Here is a 20,649-nt window from a genome sequence, read left to right as displayed (position 1 = left end):
CACCTTAAATACTTTCCCGCTCTGTCCTCGCTCGGTGTGCGCTGTGGCACAGTCAGGGCTGTGCGCTGCGTTCTGGAGCCCCCGGCAGTGATCTGTGCTCTGTTCCTTTGCAGGTGCACTGCTGCCAGCCTTTGAGATGTGCCAGGCAAGCCGTGGCTCGGACGTGTCCCCTCTGAGCGTGTCCCTGGCCGCGGGCTCCGAGGCTGGCTGGGGGCAGGAGCGGGAGCTGCCGTCCCCCCGGGAGCCGTGCCCCAGCTCCCCCAGGCTCCCCGGGGAGCGCCCACCCGGCCAGGGCACCGTGCCAGGCGCCCAGCTGCCGGGGGCTGCCCCGGGCGGGCCACCCCGGGGTGCACAGGGAGCTGCTGGGGCAGAGCAGGACGTGCCCGGCCGCTCCCCGGGCAGGGCTGCCCGGGCTGGGGGTGCCCCTGCTGGCCCTGAGTCCCGGAGCTCGGGCAGCAGCGGGCAGGGATGGGCTGCGGGGACGCTGTCTGGGGCTGGGCACGACACGGATTTGGACAGAGCATCCCAGAGCTCCGGTGTGGGCAGTGAGAGCAGCCAGGGGCAGGGAGGGCATTCCCTGCTGGGGCCCGGGGCGCTGCGGGAGCTGCGGGAGCTGCTGGCACGGGCAGAGGGTCTCGCTGCCAGCTGGAGCCGTGCTGCTCGGCCCACAGCCCCCTGCAGGGAGCCTGGGCAGGATCCCAAGGGTGCCAGGTTAGGCCAGGACCGGATCCCTGAGCTGCAGAGGAGACTGTCGTGGGATGAGGCCGTGGTCCAGAGCGGAGAGCAGGGACAGGGGCTGGGGATGCATCCTCTGCCCCCTGCCAGCTGCCAGCTGCCATGGGGAGAGCCTCTGGCTGTCAGTTCCCAGCGCAGGGAGGGGCTGAAGGGAATGGCCTTGGAGCCAAGGACGGGGAAATCCACGGGCAGGTCGGAGCCAGAGGGGTGCAGCGGCGTGACCATGGGCAGGAGCCAGGCTGCCCCTGTGGGGCTGGCACAGAGCAGTGCCAGCAGCCGCCTGAGTGCCAGCACAGCTCCAGGGCCGGGCCATCCTCCTGCCCTGCAGCCCCTGGGCAGCGTCCCTGCCGGCCTGGGGGGCTCCCAGGGCTCCCCGTGCCAGCCCGGGAGGGCAGCAGGGACGCGGGGCAGCGAGGACAGCAGCAGTGGGGATTCCCTCAGCGCCCGTGTCAGGAGCCTGCTGGGGAGGCCTGGGCGCTCCCAGGAGCTGGGCAGTGCCCCGGGGCTGTTCCAGAGCAGCGTGCCCGGGGCTGGCAGTGCCCCGGGGCCGTTCCAGAGCAGCGTGCCCGGGGCTGGCAGTGCCCCGGGGCCGTTCCAGAGCAGCCTGCCCGGGGCTGGCAGTGCCCCAGGGCTGTTCCAGAGCAGCCTGCCCGGGGCTGGCAGTGCCCCGGGGCCGTTCCAGAGCAGCGTGCCCGGGGCTGGCAGTGCCCCGGGGCCGTTCCAGAGCAGCGTGCCCGGGGCTGGCAGTGCCCCGGGGCCGTTCCAGAGCAGCCTGCCCGGGGCTGGCAGTGCCCCAGGGCTGTTCCAGAGCAGCCTGCCCGGGGCTGGCAGTGCCAGGAGCCGGGCAGGCAGCAGCAGCAGCAGTGGTGACTCCCTGGCAGCCCGTGTCCGCAGCCTCCTGGGCACCACCTCCCCCGGGATCCCTGCCAGCCGCCTCCTGAGGAGTGCCGAGGAGCACGAGAGCAAGATCCGAGGTGAGAGAGCCCCTCAGCTGCCCGTGGCATGGCCTGGGGTGGCTTTGGCACGTGCTGGGGTGGCTTTGGCACATCCTGGGGTGGCTTTGGCACATCCTTGGCTGCCTTTGGCACATCCTGGACTGGCTTTGGCACATGCTGGGCTGGCTTTGGCACATCCGGGGGTGGGTTTGGCATGTGCTGGGCTGCCTTTGGCACAGCCTGGGCTGCCTTTGGCACGTGCTGGGGTGGCTTTGGCACGTGCTGGGGTGACTTTGGCACGTGCTGGGGTGGCTTTGGCACGTCTTGGGCTGCCTTTGGCACGTGCTGGGCTGCCTTTGGCACGTGCTGGGCTGGCTTTGGCACGTTCTGGGGCGGGTTTGTGTCAGGGGTTGCTTGGAGTGATGGGATGAGGCTGCTCCCTGCCTGAAGGAGATTATATATTGGTTATTTCTCATGTAGTGTAATGAGAAGCTTTCATGGAGAGGGCTTCAGTGAGGGGCACTTCCCAGGGATCTTCTGACTTCCAGCAGGTCTCTGTGCAGTGCCTGTGGGGCGGGTTTGGCTGGGTGTTCTTTGGCAATGTTCAGGCTCTGCCTCTCGCTTTCAGAGGTGACAGCTCCAGGAATTCAGGTGCCCCTGGATTTTCTTGGCATTTTCCTGTTTGCCACGGGAAGTGTGTGAGCTCTGAGGGCAGGGAAAGAAGCAGGACCCTGGGGAATCCTCTGTGCTGTGACAGAATTGGGTAGAATTGGGCTTCTCCAGTTTGAAAACTTTCTTTTCTTGACATCACTGTAAGGGATTACTTTGTCCACACAGTTATGAAGTCAGGAATGTGGGAAGGGATTGTGTGAGTGAGCTCTGACTTGTGCCTGAGCCTGTGAGGATGGCAGAACCAGGAAAGTCTTGGGTCCATCTCTCCAAAGAGACATTCAAGGAGCCCTTTGCTGTTGTATTCCTGGTCATTGCAGGAGCTCTGGAATTTGGTGTGCTCTTTGTTCTCTCAGCTGGGCTAACCAGACATGCACAGCTTGCCTTGAAGTTAAAGACTCTTCTTGTAGATGGAATGGGAAAGGAAAGCTCTGCTGGTCTGTTTTTTTGGCAGCCTGGGTGAAGCTGAAGCTGGCCAGCCAGTCCCAGGAGCGTGGGCCAGACTGGGATGAAGAGACCCTGCCCAGGATGGAGGGAGTCGAGGCAGAGCTGCTCCCGAAGGCCAGGAAACCTGCACAGGCCAAGGTACAGAGCAGCTCAGCTGGGGGAATGAAACCTGCACAGGCCAAGGTACAGAGCAGCTCAGCTGGGGGAATGAAACCTGCACAGGCCAAGGTACAGAGCAGCTCAGCTGGGGGAATGCTGCTGCCCCTGCCCTCGGGGGCTTTGGGGTTTCTGTGCTTTTCCCAGGCACGTTGGGGTGGGTTGGCCCTGGGGGTGGCACTCAGATGTGCCAGAGGAAGGCATGGGGGACAGAGGGGTGGGGGAGGATTGCTGTTCTGTGGGGAAGTGCCCAAAGCTCCTGGTTCTGGGTTGGCTGCAGGAATTCTTGCCACAGAACGTTTGTGGAGGAGCTGGTGGTGCCTGGGAAACTCCCGGGTGGCAGGAGCTGGGTGGCATGGGGCACCCCCGGGCAATGGCAGCATTTTTGGGTTGGGGGCTCCTGGGGAAGGGGGGCTGGAGCCCTCCTGTGCTGGGGCAGAGGGCAGGGCAGTGTCACTCTGTGGCACAAAATAACTCACAGAGGCGGGCTAGATGTAAAAGGAAAGAAAAAGAACTTAAGAAAGTAAACTTTATTTTCTGACTCCAGTGTATATACCGTAGCAAAAGTGACAGTGGATTGGAGGGGGAAGCCGCCACCTCTCCAACCACACTGGTCAAGGCAGCAGCCCATCAATCCTCTCCTCACACAAAGAAAAATGCAAAGCAATCATTGTTTACATGAGCAGTGTGAGAAAGCTCTGCTGAAATATGTAAATATCAGAAGATGTATAGGAACTTTAAAACTCTCAAAAGAACAGGGAAGGGAAGGGAAGGGAAGGGAAGGGAAGGGAAGGGAAGGGAAGGGAAGGGAAGGGAAGGGAAGGGAAGGGAAGGGAAGGGAAGGGAAGGGAAGGGAAGGGAAGGGAAGGGAAGGGAAGGGAAGGGAAGGACAGGGAAGGGAAGGACAGGGAAGGGAAGGACAGGGAAGGACAGGGAAGGACAGGGCTGCTCCAGGCTGCTGCAGGTGAGGATGCTGGCACACAGGGTGTTCTCCAGAGAGCTGGGCAGTGTCTGGGGGAGCGTGGGGGTGGCTGTGCTGGGCTGGGGCAGGCTCAGGGCTCAGGGCTCAGGGCTGAGGAGGGTCAGGCTCTGCAGCTCTGACTGGAGCTGCCATGGGTGGTGCATCTCCCCTGGAGTGTTTCTAGTTCATTACAGAACGCATGTCTGGGCTGCAGTTTGTCTGAGCAGGAGTGTTACCTTTGTTTTCACTTTAAATGCAGTTTCTGGCACTGCTCTGGTCTCCAGGGTGACTAGGGCAAGGTTTTTAGGGACTGGTGGTTCAGACAAGTGCCCTGAGCTTTAGGAAGAGCTCCCTCTTTATTTTTTCCTGTGATTATTTTCCTGTTTTCTCCTGCAGCCTGCCTGCCTCCTGGGAAAAGCAGCAGGGGTTGGTTTGTTTGTTTTAATTAAAAGCCCTGCATTAGCAGGAGTGACAGTTGTGCTTTAGGAGTACTCTGTGTTCTGAGCTTCTCTGCATCAGCAGTGCTGGGAGGAGACACAGCAGCTCCCAAACCCCGTCAGGCCCAGCTTCCCAGCTATTCCTGGCTGGTGGAATCTCTGGGCAACTGGGGAAAAAGAAAGTGACTATTTTATTAACAATTATTATCGAAATAAATTATACACATAAAAGAATACATTTTAATAATATATATAAAATTTAATGATATATATTATATTTAATATAGAAATATTTAATATATGATAGCATTATAAATATTATATTTTAGAAGTTCACATTTCTTAAATTTCAGATTTCTTAAAAAAAAGAAACAAAACAGAAATACAAAACCAGAGGCATCAAAGCTTTTCCCCCCAGATTTTAGATTTTGTTGGTCACAACTTTGTCCCTAAAATGAACTCTGTGCAGTGTGGACCCAAGGATTTTACCTTGCTGTGACTCAGTGTCAGCTGGGGATTGTTTTATCCCCATTTAGAGTAAGAAGAAATTCCCCATAATGTTGCAAACCAGGCTCCTGAGAAATTACTTTAGTTCAACCACAGCACCTCATGCTTTGATCTGGAAAGTACTTTTGCACTGCAATGTTTTTAATTTGAGATAAAAAAAGGTTTGAATTTACAGAGTGAAGGTCACTGAGTTTTTTTATTGTACTTAAGATAAATGTACTTTTCCCTCCAAGACAAACACTGTCACTGAAAAATACAGATTGTTCAAAACTATTGCACTGAAAAAAACACAGCCAGGCAAAATATTCTGCTGTAAATGTAATGGGAACTGTTGTGTACAGTAAGGGTGGAAGTTTTAGAGCCAAAGTGCCATGCATGGGCTTAAAAAGAACAGCACAGAGGTTAGGAAAAGACATTTTCCTTCTCCTAAACTTTTCAGGCTGAGAAGGACAAACTGTTCCTACTGAAGCAAACAACTCCTCCAGCAGGTCTCTGTGCAGTGCCTGTGGGGCGGGTTTGGCTGGGTGTTCTTTGGGAATGTCCAGGCTCTGCCTCTCGCTTTCAGAGGTGACAGCTCCAGGAATTCAGGTGCCCCTGGATTTTCTTGGCATTTTCCTGTTTGCCACGAGAAGTGTGTGAGCTCTGAGGGCAGGGAAAGGAGCAGGGCCCTGGGGGAGTTCTCTGGGATGTTTCACTTGGGAAGATTTTCCACCTTTTGAGGCCGGTGAGGGTCTCAGGGAGGTGTTTGTCACAGGCAGGGAAAATCCTGCGGGTTTCCCACGTCTGCCTGAGCAGAGGCTTCAGGAGGGGCACTGCAAGGGGCTGCAAACATGGCCTGGAGTGCTCTGGAGGGCTCAAAACCCCTGGAATATTCAACATGAACAGGCTGGCAGAGCTGGGAATGTTCCCCTGGAGAAGGGAAAATTCCAGGGAATGCTCAGAGTCCCTGCAGGGGCTCCAGGAGAGCTAGAGAGGGACTGGGGACAAGGGACAGAGGGACAGGAGCCAGGGAATGGCTCCCACTGGGAAAGGGGAGCTTGGGCTGGGATCTTGGCAAGGAATTCCTGGCTGGGAGGGTGGGAGGGGCTGGGCTGGAATTCCCAGATTTGCTGGGGCTGCCCCTGGATCCCTGGCAGTGCCCAAGGCCAGGCTGGACACTGGGGCTGGATCCACCTGGGGCAGTGGGAGGTGTCCCTGCTGTGGCAGGTTTGGAGCTGCTGTTGGGTGTAAACACAATTCCAGCATCTTCAACCTCAGGATCTTCCTCCTAAGTTGAGGACCTGATCTCCCCACCTTATTTTAGGGTGCCAGATGCTCCCTCTCCCCTTCCCTGTGGGTTCCTTTCCCCTTGGTGCAGCGTTTTCCTCCACTCCCTGCTGTACTTTTCCACTCCTTGAGCTTTCTCACTTCTCCAGGAAGTTCACGGAGTTGTAGCTCTAAATTTGCTCTGCAGGCTCCTGTGGATCATATGGCACAGGGAGCTTTTTTGGAAGCATGACACATAAGAGGCACAATAAAACATGTGAAAGGCTTGGGAAGATGAGTTTATCACAACTTCTGTGCCTGCTCTCGCGGGTGGGAGTTGCTCTGGATTACCTCAGGCCGTTGAACTGGCACGTGGTGCAGGGAGGAGAAGGCTTGGGATCATCCCTGTGCTCTTCCACAGCCCCTCCTGGCTGGGGGAAATGCCAAATAAACCCATTTTTTGCCTTAAAATCCATAAAGGGATAGAGAAGTGGGATAGAGAAGTGGGATAGTGATCCAGGCCCTGCTGGAGTAGTTGCTGCTGTCAGGATATCTGGGGTGGAGAAAGGCTGGGAAAGCTGTTGTGAAATACTTGTTTATATGTTTGCTTTACACCAAAAATGCTTCCCGCTGCTTTTCCTTGCCAAATTCCCACTGGTTGATGGGGATATAATCACCCAGGGGCCCGTGGTGCTTCATGACTGGAGTACACTCTGCTGCTTCCACAGTTGGCCCAACCAGTAGGAAAAAGTAAATATAACCTAGATTTTTGTGTCTTTTTTCTCTAAGTCAGCTTATCTGGCCCATCTCCATGGCAGCACATTTATCTCAGATTTACTCTCTTCAGTGGAAGTGCTGGAATTTTGGGTTGTACTTGAATGAATAAATTCATGCTGATGGTTGGAATCATGGAATCATTCGGGTTGGAAAAGGCCTCCAAAATCATCAAGTCCAACCATCAAACAGCACCACCATATTCAGCACCAGAGTCTCCTCAAGTGCCTAACCCATACATGTTTGAGCAATTCCAGGGATGGTGACACCACCAGGTCCCTGTTCCAATGCCTGCTAACCCTTTCCAGGGAGAAATTGGTCCCGAGATCCTTTCTCAACGTGCTCTGGTGCAACTTGAGGCCACTGCAGAAGTTCTGTGCACAGGAGGGTGCACAGAGCCCCACACGCCTGGGACGTGGGGATGGGAGGGCTGGGTCCCCATGGAATTGTGTGTGAGCCCTGTCCTGCCCCAGATGCCCACAGCAGACCTGAAGGGCAGGGGTGGGAGAGCTGCTGCTCCTGGCACGGGGTGGGCTCCACTGCCCCGGGCTGCTGCCAGGCTCCAGCCTGCCCTGGGCACTGCCAGGGCTCCAGGGGCAGCCCCTCCTGTGGTGGGACCAGCCCTGGCCTGGGAAATGGCTGGGCACGGTCACTTGGCACTTCAAAAGGATAAAGTTTAATGAGTTCCTTACAGCTGGGGACGTTAAGGAACTAATTCCTTGGCTGGGTTCCCTCCCTGATGACAAACTCTTGGCTGGTGACAGCTCTCGTCTTTGGCTGTTCCTGCCAGGTTTGGCCGGGGTGGGACGTTCTCCACGTGACCCCTGTGAACTTTTCAGGATCCCTGGCTCTGTGGGTTGGAAGCAACTTCTGAGTACCTGAGGAAGCAGGAGCGGGTCCAGGCTTCCAGCTGTCCCAGGGACAGGGGTGGACACCTCTCCAGGACCCATGGACAGCTCTCCAGCACACATGGACAGCTCTCCAGCACTCATGGACAGCTCTCCAGCTCTCATGGACACCTCTCCAGGACTCAGGGACAGCTCTCCAGCACTCAGGGACAGCTCTCCAGCTCTCATGGACACCTCTCCAGGACTCAGGGACAGCTCTCCAGCACTCAGGGACAGCTCTCCAGCACCCATGGACAGCTCTCCAGCACTCATGGACAGCTCTCCAGCACCCATGGACAGCTCTCCAGCTCTCATGGACAGCTCTCCAGCACTGAGGGACAGCTCTCCAGCACTCAGGGACAGCTCTCCAGCACTCAGGGACAGCTCTCCAGGACTGGGGAGCTCCTCCAGCCCAGCTCCCCACCAGCAGCACCATTGTCTAGAGCTGATCCCTGGGATTGCTCCCTGGTGCAGGACGTGCAGCTGAAACCTTGGGGTGCTGCTGACCTGCAGGACATCCATCTGAAGCCCTGCAGCACTGCTGACCTGCAGGATGCGCAGCTGAAGCCCTGCATTGCTGCTGACCTGCAGCTAAAGCCCTGCAGTGCTGCTGACCTGCAGGATGCGCAGCTGAAGCCCTGCATTGCTGCTGACCTGCAGCTAAAGCCCTGCAGTGCTGCTGAGCTGCAGGATGTGCAGCTGCAGCCCCCGGCCGTGGGGCACCCCAGCTCCATGGCAGAGCTCCGTGCCCCTCTGGCCCGGGATGCCGGCGCAGGGGGCTCTGCGGCCGCCCCCCGTGCCCACGGGGAGCTGTCCCTGGCAGGCCTGGGGCCGGGGCAGGGCTGGGGGCAGCCGGGCGGGCCGAGCCCCTGCAGCAGCCCCTGCTTGCAGAGCCGGGCCGGGCTCCTGCCTGGGGAGCAGGGGCTGGGCACAGAGCCCCGGGCTGCCAGGCAGGGCTGTGCCCCCAGCCCCGGGCCGGCTGCCTCGGCTGCTGCTGCTGGGGCTGCTGCTGGCCCTGCAGCTCTGCAGCAAGCAGCCCGGCAGCCCGGCAGCCTGGCTGGGAAAAGGCAGAGCCCGGGAGCAGAGCAGCCCCAGCTGGTGCCTGGAGCCGTGCCCGAGGGGGACGCACGGCGTGCCACGGCCGGGGGGCTCAGCCAGGAGGTGCAGGCATCCCCTGAGCCCCCCGCTCCGAGCCCGCCCCGGCAGCAGGAGATCCCCCCTGGCCACAGCCGGCTCCCCCAGAGCTCCGAGAGCCCCAGCCCAGCTGCACGCCGGGCTCTGCTGCAGGGCCCTGCCCAGGCGTGGGCACAGGGCAGGAAGAGCCCCGAGGAGCCACCAGAAGAGGCTGGGAGGGAGCAGCTGGGCGCTGCTCAGCCTTTCCCTGCAGATGAGGCTTTATCCACCGTGCCTGAGGCTCCCTCGTGGCCCGTGAGGAGATTCCTGAGCTGTGTGCACATCACCCTCTCCTCCAGGGCCGGGAGCGGGGGGAACGGGATCCAGCCGTGGGACAAACCTCACGGGAGGGCTCGGGCAGTGACTTCAAAAGCAGCTCCAGAAGCCTCAGTGGAAGCTGCTCCTGCATCCCCTCCTGCTGAGGGTGCTCCCGAGGCTCCCAGCTCGGCTGAGCCAGTGGCCCCAGCAGGTCCCAGCCGGGCCTTTTCCCCCAGGCAGGAGCTGCTGCAGGGCAGCGCCAGAGCCCGGCTCCGGGACTGGGGGGCTCGGGGCACCCCCAGCTCTGCCCCCGCTGCAAAAGCTGGCACGAGGACTTCCGACGCTGCCACGCAGATCACCACGGAAGGTGCCACGAGAGCCACGCTCTCCGCAGAGATCTGTGTTGATGCCCAGGACGGGGGAGGCCCTGCCCAGCTGCCATCGCTGCCCAGCGCCCCTGAAGCTCCTGGGATTGCAGCTCCGTCCCGCAGGGAGATTCCCCCCTTCCCGAGGCAGCCGGGTGAGCAAAGTCCTGCCTTACCTTGGATTTGTGTTGGTGAATGTGAAAGCACAAAACCAAACCCAGCTTTTTTGTGGAAATAACATCCTTGACATAACTGGGATATTTGAAGTTGCTCATATGAGGGGAAAACCCCAACCGTTAACCTTGAGTTTTTCAGCCCTTTTAGGAGGGATTTGTGTGGACAGAGTTGGGATTCAGTTCAGGTTTCTCTAGGGCTGAATCCATTGTGTCCAGGTGTGGTTGGAGGATATTTTCTGGTGTTTGTGTGTAGATGGTTTGATTTGATTCACTTGGAGTTCAGTGAGAGCTGGAGCTGATTGCTGATTAACTCTCTAGTCAAGACAACACCAAAAAATCAGGGGCAAATCTGCACATGGCTGTTTTTAATAGAACAAAACAGAAAACTCTGCAGGGTTTGGGGTATCTATCAGCAGAGGGATGTGGGTGTTCACAGCGTTTCCCACCCCTGTGGTGTTTGGTACTGGGGCTCTGTTGTTGCTTTTATTGACTCGAGGGACAAATCCCTGCTCCTTCAAACTGGGATCAGCTGGAGCTCTGTGGGTACAGGAGATGTTTCTGGAAGTCACTGTTTGCCACCCTGACCACAGGGTGATAATACTTAACAGGTGAAGCTGTTTTTCCAGGTAAGGGATGGTAACCTTCTACCTGTGGGTGGGGATTAAAAAATCCAATGAATCTAATTTAGCTAATGAAATAGCAATCCATTTGGCTGAAGAACAGGGTATTCCTCAGGCTGTAGCAGCAGGAGCAGCCTGCCCAGGCCCTGCCCTGTTGCATGAGGGTTTCCAGCGTGGCTCCTGCTCACTGTTTGCCTTGCCCCCCCAGCCCAGCCCCTGCTGCTGCCCTACAAGCCCTCGGGAAGCTCTGGCATGTATTATGTGCCTTTCCAGAAGCCAGGAGCCACCGTGTCCCCCGGGGAGCCTGAGGCCAGCACAGCCAGCTCCCACTCAGGTACTCACCCTCTGTCCAGGCTGGTGGCACTCTGCTGAATTGTCTGTGAGCAGCTCCTGCTGCGGGCTCTGCTCTCCTCGGGGCTGCAGGGGGTGCTTGCTCCATTCTGGCAGCCAAAAGGAGCAGAACTCGGTGTCTGCAGCCCCATCAGTCCTTGCTTTCCTCTGGGAATTGCTGCTCACTTGGGATCCTTTCAAATCTCTGCTGCTTTTCCTGGAAAGAGCAGGCCACTGGGTTTATTGCAGGTTTTTCTTACAGGTTATCACAGTTTTATTTGCAGCTTGGTTTCACTCAGAGCTTTATAATACTGAGAGTTTTGTGTTAGAGATGTCCAGTTCTTGAATTCCAGCAGTGGTGACCAAAGGGTCAGGCTGATCCAGCAGTGCCAGATGTGCCCAGAAATTGTGCTGGGCACAGTTTAGGTGTCCCTGCTCTTGACCTTTCTCAAGTTTATCTGGCGAAACGTGTCCAAAATGAGAGAAACAAATGTGCTACAAATCTGTTGTTTTGCAGAAATGATGATGCCATATATAAAAATTCACTATGCAAATGAAGCAGCACAAGGTTCTAGGAAAACGTGCAGCAGGGTGGAAAAATACATTTTGTTTTTCCCAGTCCCTGCTGCACTCGGGGCTCAGCTCAGGGGGGCAGCTGAGGGAGCTGAGTGCAGGAAATCCATGGGATGTAACCAGGTGGGGTTGGCAAAGATGAGGAATTGCTGGGGACAGCTCAAGGTTTCCAACCTGGAGACAGGGGTAGGCTCATGGAGGCATGGAATGGTTTGGTTGGAAGGACCTAAAGCCCATCCCATTCCACACCTCCCACGGCCCCAGGCTGCTCCCAGCCCCATCCAGCCTGGCCTGGGACATCCCAGGGCTCCTGCGTGCTGGCTCATTGTGGCATTTCTGTGTCTGCTCCCCTGTTTCCTCCCGCTGCTCTCTCTGTGCAGGCTCAGAAGAGGCTCCTGCAGGGCTCCTGGCCCCAGTGCTGGGTGTGGCAGATGATCTCCCTGCAGCCAGGGCAGTTGCCCAGCACGGAAGGATGATCCACGCTCACCGGCCCAAGCTGGCCTGGCCTGAGGAGCACAGCACGCCACTGGAACAGCCTCCAGGTAATTAGAATGTGGACTTAATTTTGTAATCGTTTCTGTGTGTTCATACATGTGAAGGAAATCAGAGCAAAAGATCTGACGTTTCAGGATCCATGGTTCTGGTGGCATTGCCGAGAGTCTGCCAGAAATTGCTAGATTTGACTCTGTTTTCCTGTCCTTCTGCTTCTCCCTGACTGATAAAATCCAGGATTCCCTGGGAGGCTCTGGGCTCTGCATCCCTGGAGTGTCCCAGGCCAGGCAGCACAGGGCTGGAGCAGCCTGGGACAGCGGGAGATGGCCCTGCCCTGGCAGGGGTCACACTGGATGGGATTTCAGATCCCTCCGACCCAGCCCATTGCAGGATTCCAGGGAAAACTCGGCCATCGGCATTTGCTGGCATTCCTGTGTCTCCAGGGATTGTCAGGAATTCCCAGTGGCCGGCATTCCCTGAGCTGGGCTGGGGCTGGGGCTGTCCCTGCTCAGGGACTCTCCACTGGCCTGGGATGTCACATCAGGTTCCTCTGTGCCCTGCGTGTCCCCGAGCTGCAGCTCAGTGTGCTGCTGTCCTTGCCCATGTCCCTGTCTCTGACCCGTCCTTGTCCCTGTCCTGTCCCTGTCCTTGGCCCTGTCCTGTCCCCGTCCCTGTCCTTGGCCCTGCCCTGTCCCTGCCCTGTCCTTGGCCCTGTCCTGTCCCTGTCTGGCTGGAGGAACTGCCTGGAAGGAGGAAGGTTAGGGTTTGCTCTCCAGGCTGTCTTAGGTGAGGGGGAGGAGGAAGGCCACTCCAGGCTGTGTTTGGTGAGGAGGAGGAGGAAGGCCACTCCAGGCTGTGTTTGGTGAGGAGGAAGGCCACTCCAGGCTGTGTTTGGTGAGGAGGAGGAGGAGGAAGGCCACTCCAGGCTGTGTTTGGTGAGGATTCTGCCCCAGGGGTCAGGCTGAGCCCAGCCCTGGGTGCCACCTGGCTGTGGTGGCACTGAGATGCCACCAGCACTGACATTACCCCAGCTGGAAGGAATCCTCCTGGACACTTTGTTGTTGGAATTTGTGGTATTGATGATTTTGAGATTGTAGAAATTTTCTGTCTGTCAGCCCCGCTGCCAAAGCAGAAGCCATAATTGGTCTGTGCTGGTTTCAAGGTTGTTTATTCTGTTTATCTCTCACATGTTCTGCTGCCCTGCCCAGCTCTGTCCTGCAGGGCAGCGTGTGGGGCTCTGCCCTCAGTGGGATGTGACAAACATTCAATACCAGAAACTCCCTGGGCTGCATTTACAAGAACGTGCCAATATCTGTCACCTACGTTGGACAGTGTGTCCCCAGCCTGAACCAACAGAAAAATGCCAACACCACAGTGAGACATGGAGGGCATGAAGAAGGAGAAAAAGGACAAGGCACACCCAATTTCCTCCATCTTGTCCCCTTTGGACCCCTCATCTAGAATCCTAAAATTTTACTTTTGCACCCGTGCCACACTTAATTATTACTTATATCAAACACTCAGAGCTGGTAATTGATCCTGTAAGATTGAAAACTCTTTTCCATGGACAGAGATCACAGCCAGTGTCTCTGGGGGCTCTGTCCAGGGGGTTCCTGACCCTGCCAGAGTCCCAGGGCAGCCAGAGAGATTCCCTGGATTCCCACACTTTGTAGAGCACAGACTCTGCCTGTGTGTGGCTGGTGCTGGGTTTTCATCCCTGCACACAGCTGCTGGAGCCAGACCCTCGCTGGTGGCTGCATCTCTGCAGCAGCTGCTGTGCTGATGGTGCCTGCCAGGGCCTTGTCCTGATGTGTTGATAGGGTTTCCATCTGATCATTTTCATTTTTCACTTCACATGGGTTTTTTTCTTTGAGGCTTTTCCTCTCAGAATGGTGAGTCTTTGGTGTTTCCAGAAGACAATTTTTATTTGCAGAGGAAAATTTCAATGATTATGTAAGGCTGCAACATCAATAACCTGGATAAAAATAAGGGGGAACAAAAGTGTTAATATAAAATTATCACCTAACATTTTTTATTGCTGTGATGGTCTAAAGGCCCAGGTAAGAAAGGAACTGTAAGGAGAAAGAATCTTTTGTGAAGGCAGCCAGTGCAGCTGGAACTTTAAAGGAGCTTTCAGAAGAAAGACTTGCATGTCTTAAATCTTCCCTGACTTCTTCAACTGTATTTTTAGATGATCTAATAAAAGATTACCTCTACCCACAGAGCTTGTCTAGAACTTAAAATTATGCAAGTTATGTATTTTTTTTAAAAAAAGTTTCTCTATACAAACTTATTTTTATTTTTTTGCCTGTTTACATTCCTTCCATTTCTTGGTAACTTTCTAAAAAGCCAGGAATAGCAAAGTTCTGCCTGGCATTCCCAAGCCTGATCTCATTTGTCAGGAGGATGTGGAGGAAGCCTCTTACACAAGTTTATAAACATTGCCCTTGTATGGGAAGAAAAATTCCTGCACTTCCAGAGTTAGTGAGGCTGGCCCTGGCTGCAGCATCCCTGATCTCTGTGTTCCACCTCAGCCCCAGGCTGGGAAGGGAGGAGATCCAACCACCCGGTCCTTTCTACAAAAAACACAAAACACATTTTAAAACTTGGTAGTTTTTACATTATGTTAAAAATCACTTTAGAGCTGTTCTGGAGAGTGGTCCTGGCTCGTGCTGCATGTGTTTCATGGATGGCCAGGGCATCTCCATCCCTGGCAGTGTCAGGGCCAGGCTGGGTGGGAATTGGAGCAGCCTGGCACAGTGGGAGCTGTCTCTGCCCGTGGCACTGGATGGGCTTGGGGGTCCCTTGCAGGACCAAATAAAAGTTCAGTTCAGGGCTGGTCAGGGCAGTTCCCTGAGGTGGAATTAGATTCCTCCCCAGATTCACTTGGATGGAATATTTCATGTTGCAGAAGATCGGAAATACTTCTTTATGTGATTGTAATAATGCTCAGACCGCATCTCCGGGCTCACTGCTTTTGGGAATGAGCTGGGTGATCCTGCTTTTAATCCTCTGTTGTGTTTTAGGATGAAAATCCTCCGCTTCCAGCAGAGCAACAAACCATTCCAGTGCTTTCTGTCTTGCAGAGCTCCCAGATGGTTCCAGGCGTGGTGTCCGCGTGCCCGCCGGGCAGAGCTGCCAGGATCCCAGGGAGCCCTCCCGGCACGGGGCCGGAGCTGGGCGCGCTGCCCCCTCCTCGGGGGCTGCCCCCTGGTGCCGGTGGGGTCCCCGTGCCCCCCGGGGCACAGCGGGGCCGTTCTTCACCCTCGCTGCGGAGCCCGATGACAGCAGGAGCGAGAAGCCGGGCGCCAGGGCGTCCTTCGGGAATGGGGCTGCTGGCACCGAGCTGCCCCATGGAGCTGCTGGCACTGAGCTGCCCCACGGAGCTGCTGGCACTGAGCTGCCCCACAGAGCTGCTGGGACCGAGCTGCCCCACGGAGCTGCTGGCACCGAGCATTCCCACGGAGCTGCTGGCACTGAGCTGCCCCACGGAGCTGCTGGCACGGAGTATTCCCATGGAGCTGCTGGCAGGGAGTATTCCCACGGAGCTGCTGGCACGGAGCTGCCCCACGGAGCTGCTGGCACGGAGCTGCCCCATGGAGCTGCCAGCAGCGATCCCGGGCCCCGTGGCCGGCCGGCTCGCCCGGATGAGAGCGTGGGGAAGGCGCCGCGGCCGAGAGGCCGTGCCAGGGGCGGCCTGGATGAGCTGTGGCTGAGGTTCCTGGAGCGCCAGGGCCGCCAGCAGCAGCAGCAGCAGCTCGGCGGGGTCGGGGAGCTGTCCCTCGTGCAGCGCCTGGATCGGCTGGCCAGGCTCCTGCAGAACCCCGTCCGGCACGCGCTGGCGCCCGCAGCAGCGGGGCAGAAGGATGCCGAGGAGGAGAGCCCGGGAAGGGAGCGGCCAGGAGCGGGGCTGGCAGGGACAGCCGGGCCCGGGCGCGGCGCGGAGCCCAGGGGAACGCGGGCAGGACGCAGGCCACGCGCGAGCCGGGGCAGCGGCGGCCCGGGAATGCCCAGTGACAGCTCCCCGGAGAGCAGGCTGAGCGCAGGGCCCAGCAGCGGCAGCAGCTCGGCCTGGGACACCCCGGCGGGGCTGGACACGTCCCCCGCCTCGGGGGACAGCAGCTCCCCGTCCCTGTCCACCATCGACACGGCCAGGCTGCTCCAGGCCTTCGGGCAGCGCAGGCTGCAGCTGGCCCCGGACACCGAGAGCCCCAGCCCGGCCCCACAGCTGGCCCCGGACACCGAGAGCCCCAGCCCGGCCCCACAGCTGGCCCCGGACACCGAGAGCCCCAGCCCGGCCCCACAGCTGGCCCCGAGGCTGGCCCGGCTCTACAGTGCCATCAGCCAGCAGAAGAGCCGTTCCCAGAAGTGGCATGAGGAGAGTGGAGGGGCAGGGGCTGCTCAGAGCATGGGCAAGGACCGGCAGAGCCAGGTGAGAGCTCCCTGAGCCCTGCCCTGCACCATCCCCACGGGAATTCTCCTGTGCCGGGCTCTGGGAGCGGGGACTCGCTGAGAACTTGGGGTAGGGGAGGCTTCTGCCTTCCCTGGAGCTGCCCCGGCCGAGGGCTGAGTCTGCAGGAGCCAGGGCAGCAGCTCGGGCTGGAGAACACCAGCTGGGCTTGCTTTGGGGCTGCTTTCCTTGCTTCCTTCCCTGGGACATTCCCTTGCTTGCTTTCCTTGCTTCCCTGGGACATTCCCTTGCTTGCTTTCCTTCCTTCCCTGGGACATTCCCCTGCTTGCTTTCCTTCCTTCCCTGGGACATTCCCTTGCTTGCTTTCCTTGCTTCCTTCCCTGGGACATTCCCTTGCTTGCTTTCCTTGCTTCCTTCCCTGGGACATTCCCTTGCTTGCTTTCCTTGCTTCCCTGGGACATTCCCTTGCTTGCTTTCCTTCCTTCCCTGGGACATTCCCTTGCTTTCCCTCATTCCCCTGGCACAGATCCTGCTCTTCCCCGTACCTGCAGGCTCTGCTTTGGGCAGAGGTTGTGAATCTGGTGCAAGTCCCAGCCAGGACATCCCTGGGCAAGCATCCATACAATGATGGAGCTTCCCTGCTGTTGGTCTTGTAAAAATGTGTAAATTGTTTTGTCCGGCTGGTTGTGGACATTTTTCTTTAAAGAGCTGAGAATTCCAGGTGAGAACTCTGCCCTGCAGCTGTTTGAAAGGGGAGGGAGTAATTCCTTCAGGTGAAGTTGGCTGTTGCCCTTGGCAGGAGAAATGGAAATGTTCTTAAAGAGGGACTCAGCCTGGATTTGGTGATTTTAGTAAGGAATTACAGAGTTCAGGGGTTCTGCCATACACAGGAATGCTGGAAAGCACAAGTGAGGAATATTGAATTACTTCTTTCACTCTTTTGTATTTCCAGATGAAAGTGGAACTGGCTTCATTACTACCAGATTTAATTGAAATTAGCCATTTTATTTTATAGAAACAACTCCAAGTCTGTTTGTCAAGTAAGCCAGTGAATGATGAAATAATGAGAAATAATGCAAATAACTAAACAAATCTGGGGGAGAAGCAATCTTTTTGAAGGTGAAGAATGGCTTAAAAAAAATTTAATATTTTTATTAACAGCATTTATTTGAAGGTAAAATAAAACTGTCCTGACCTTTGCAATATTAGGACTGTTAACCAGAACACCAGCACTAGGATCCGACGTTTCGGGCACAGTTGTAGAATTCAGAAGATGATTTTATTCCGTGTTCCATTCACAAGATGAATTTTTCAGGGTCTATTGTACCGTAAACCCAAATGTGATTTTTTTGTACCTGTTAAATTACCTGTGAGATGACAAATGGAATTAATGCTATGGGAATAAACCCTTTAAAGGCTCATTGAACCCCCCGTGGCTTTAGAAACTCACATTTTTTATCTGCTGGTGAAATATTCTTTTTAAAAAAATCTATCTGAAGACACGCATGACCCTCCTCAGATAAGGAGTGAGAGAAAATAGATGGCAAAATAGCAAATTTAATTTAAAATTCCATTTTTGGTCACTTCTGGGCTGTTTAGCTGAGGAAAAGTCAAGATTTCTTTGTACTTTTAGTGCAGATGTCTGGTCCTGAGGGATATCTCCATTCTGAGCAGGATCCCAGAGAGATCCTTACCCAGTCCTTGTGGGAATGCTGCACTGGGAGCTCAGCTTGCTGGCAGCCCATTGTCAGCTCTGCCTCCAGCAAACCTGCTTCCAGCTTTGGCTTTTGTGCTTGCAGCTCCCAGAGCCAGCCCAGGAGCTTCTCCCGGAGCTGCGAGCTGAGCCTGGGGAGCAGGGAGCATTCCCATCCACCAGGAGCACTCCTGGCCCTGCCCAGGCTGCCTGCTGCTGTTCAGCGCTGCACCTGCAGGGGAAGGGGATTTTTCAGCATATTTCGGGGTTTTTCTCCCTGGTTTTACACGTTCCTGCCGAGCACATAATTCAAATTCACACATTCACAATTCAAATGTTCGCACGTTCTATTATCTGAAAGAGAATTCATATCTGAGCATCTGTGCAGTGCCTCTCCTGGAGCAGGGATAGGTACAGGAGAGTAAAGAAAAACAGGTTTATGGGAGCCAAAACTGCCTCCTTCTAGTACTGAGGTCTTCTTTGGGGTGCTAGAGCTGCAGTGGAAGGGAATAAGGAGGCCTCTGCATTTCCGTGGTGGCTGGTGTTGGGGTTGCTCACAGGACACCAGTTAATTTTCTCCAGGCTGCTGGCTGCAGCTGTGGAGTTGCAGCTGGAGCTCAGGGGGCTGCAGGCCCTGTCAGGAATTGCAGAGAGCCTGGAGGTGCTGCCAGCTCACTGGTGTTGGTAACACCCCAGCCCTCCTGTGCTGCGCCGAGCCAAGGCTTGGGACAGCAGCCCTGCAGTTTGATGGCTTGATTAATTGAAATTAATGTGTGATCTCCGAGCTGTGTTCAGCCCTGCAGCTTTCACACCTGGCTTGGTGTGGGTGAAGGTGTGACACTCCCCTGGTCCCTCCTATTTCTTGGATTTATGGAGTTTAATTTCTCCCACCTGCAGGACTCTGTGGTGAGGATCACAGGCTGAGGGAGCTTCCCCTGCTTCAAAAGGGTTTTGCCACCCCACCCTGCCAGGGAACAATTCCTAATTCCCAAGATCCCATCCATCCCTGCCCTCTGGCAGTGGGAGCCATTCCCTGGCTCCTGTCCCTTGTCCCCAGTCCCTCTGCAGCTCTCCTGGAGCCCCTCCAGGCCCAGCAAGGGGCTCTGAGCTGTCCCTGCAGCTGAACTGCCCCAGGTGGGTTGGAGGATGCCCAGTGCTGTCCTGACTGATGCCAGCAAGCCCTTCCCACAGGAATAATGTGTTTTTCTAATGTAAATAATGTGCTTTTTAATGATGTACCAAAGGGGGCTGCTGGAAGTGCCCAGGGTGGAGCAGGGCTGGGTTTGTGAGAGCAGTGGGACAGGTCAGCCCGGGCTCAGCATTAACAGCAGAACCGAGGTACAGCAAGGGAAAAAGCAACGACTCTTTTCTGTTTGAATCCTGTTTGCTGCTCATTTTGGTTGGAATTTCAGGCATTTCTGTTCTCCTGCCTGTTTTTGCAGCACACCATTCCCTTTTCCTTGGAGTCCACCTGTGCCAGCAGCAGTTCCTGGGGACCCAGCTCTGCCCTCAGCAGCAAGCGACGGGCACGGATGCTGAACAAAGGGATCCAGGCAGGTGAGGCCCTGAATTCCACAATTCCACGCTTCCCTGGCTCCTCCTGCCTCTCCTGTCCTTGGAGCCCGTTCCTGGGTGTTCCTGGGCATGGGTCTGCACAGGCAGCACCCTCCAAATTCCCTTTGAGTGCTGTCAGGGAAGGGTGATGTGTTCACTGAGCATGAGCTGTTTACTTGCCATTCTTGGGCTGCTTTAAAAACCAGTTTTCTCACTTGGAAGTTTATTAACCTCAGCTTCTGCTCCGTTTCAGTGGCAAAGGTGAGCTGCCTTTTTTTCATCTATTGTTTTTTCCCCGAGACATCTGTTCCTCCCAGAATGCGTTTTGTAGGCATATGCTATTTCAGAAGGCAACTGCAGTGTTCCGTGCTCTTCCCGGGAATATTTTGGGTGTTAAATTCTATTTCGGTCCCGAGCTGCTCCTGGCCTGGTGCAGTTCTGCAGTTGGGTTTTTTCTGGTGGCAATTAGCAGTTTCTTCATTGCTTTCATTTCCACGCCAACTCCCCGTCATCACATTGAGTAATGGCCTTGGTTTATTCATCAGATGCAGCAATTATTTATTTATTCCTGCTTGTGTGCAAGCGGATTGAATCAGGGAAGGATTTTCATAAGGCAGAGTTAATTCCAGTTGAATTCCCACCTCCAGATAAATGTATAATTTGCTTGGGGTATTTGGTTTTAATTTCACTCAGATTAACATGCAGTAACCATCCCGAGCCACTGGAAACTCTCCTTGTTTGGGGAAGTGGGAATGTGAAAGGTTTGGGCTGTTGGAGGTGGGTGAAGTGGAGTGGGGTCATTCCCTGCCCTGGCACACGGCAGCGAGACGTCCCTGCTTGGTTTCCGTTCCAGGAGACCTGGAGATCGTCAGCAGTGCCACCAGGAAGAACACCCGGGACGTTGGGGTGACCTTCCCCACGCCCAGGAGCAGCCAGCAGCTGCGGGAGCCCCCGGGGCCGGACCAGGGCCCAGCCTGGCAGCAGCCCTGGGCACAGCCGGGCACCCTCCTGATGGACACGTGGAGCAGGAGGAGCAGGCTGCGCCTCCAGCAAGGTCAGCGCCGGGTACAGGGCTGGGGACACTGGGACAGGGCTGGGGACATGCAGGACAGGGCCAGGGACACTGGGACAGGGCTGGGGACACTGGGACAGGGCTGGGGACACTGGGATGGGGCTGGGGACACGCAGGACAGGGCCAGGGACACTGGGACAGGGCTGGGGACACCCAGGACAGGGCTGGGGACACCCAGG

The 20,649-nt window shown here is 56.2% G+C and overlaps 1 protein-coding gene across 6 annotated transcripts in view; it reads left to right on the top strand.

Moving 5' to 3' along the window:
- The window catches only part of ALMS1 (ALMS1 centrosome and basal body associated protein), a 52,353-nt gene that overhangs the window by 16,796 nt on the left and 14,908 nt on the right, over window positions 1-20,649 (top strand). For 5 of the 6 annotated variants that reach the window (XR_014954564.1, XR_014954562.1, XR_014954567.1 and 2 more), the window contains 8 exons: window positions 114-1,709; window positions 2,794-3,014; window positions 7,706-9,704; window positions 10,554-10,679; window positions 11,629-11,790; window positions 14,827-16,172; window positions 19,287-19,401; window positions 20,252-20,452. Coding sequence is in view for 1 of the 6 variants with exons in the window: in XM_085577301.1 (XP_085433427.1) it covers window positions 114-1,709; window positions 2,794-3,014; window positions 7,706-9,704; window positions 10,554-10,679; window positions 11,629-11,790; window positions 14,827-16,172; window positions 19,287-19,401; window positions 20,252-20,452 (5,766 nt within the window). In the remaining 5 variants the exon portion in view is untranslated. The remainder of the gene's footprint in view (window positions 1-113; window positions 1,710-2,793; window positions 3,015-7,705; window positions 9,705-10,553; window positions 10,680-11,628; window positions 11,791-14,826; window positions 16,173-19,286; window positions 19,402-20,251; window positions 20,453-20,649) is intronic. The other variant, XR_014954565.1, reaches the window with a different exon arrangement.

This window comes from Lonchura striata, chromosome 4 (genome assembly GCF_050655825.1).
Source record: "Lonchura striata isolate lonStrDom1 chromosome 4, ASM5065582v1, whole genome shotgun sequence".
Taxonomy (NCBI): domain Eukaryota; kingdom Metazoa; phylum Chordata; class Aves; order Passeriformes; family Estrildidae; genus Lonchura; species Lonchura striata.
This window is presented reverse-complemented; position numbering and strand designations above follow the sequence as displayed.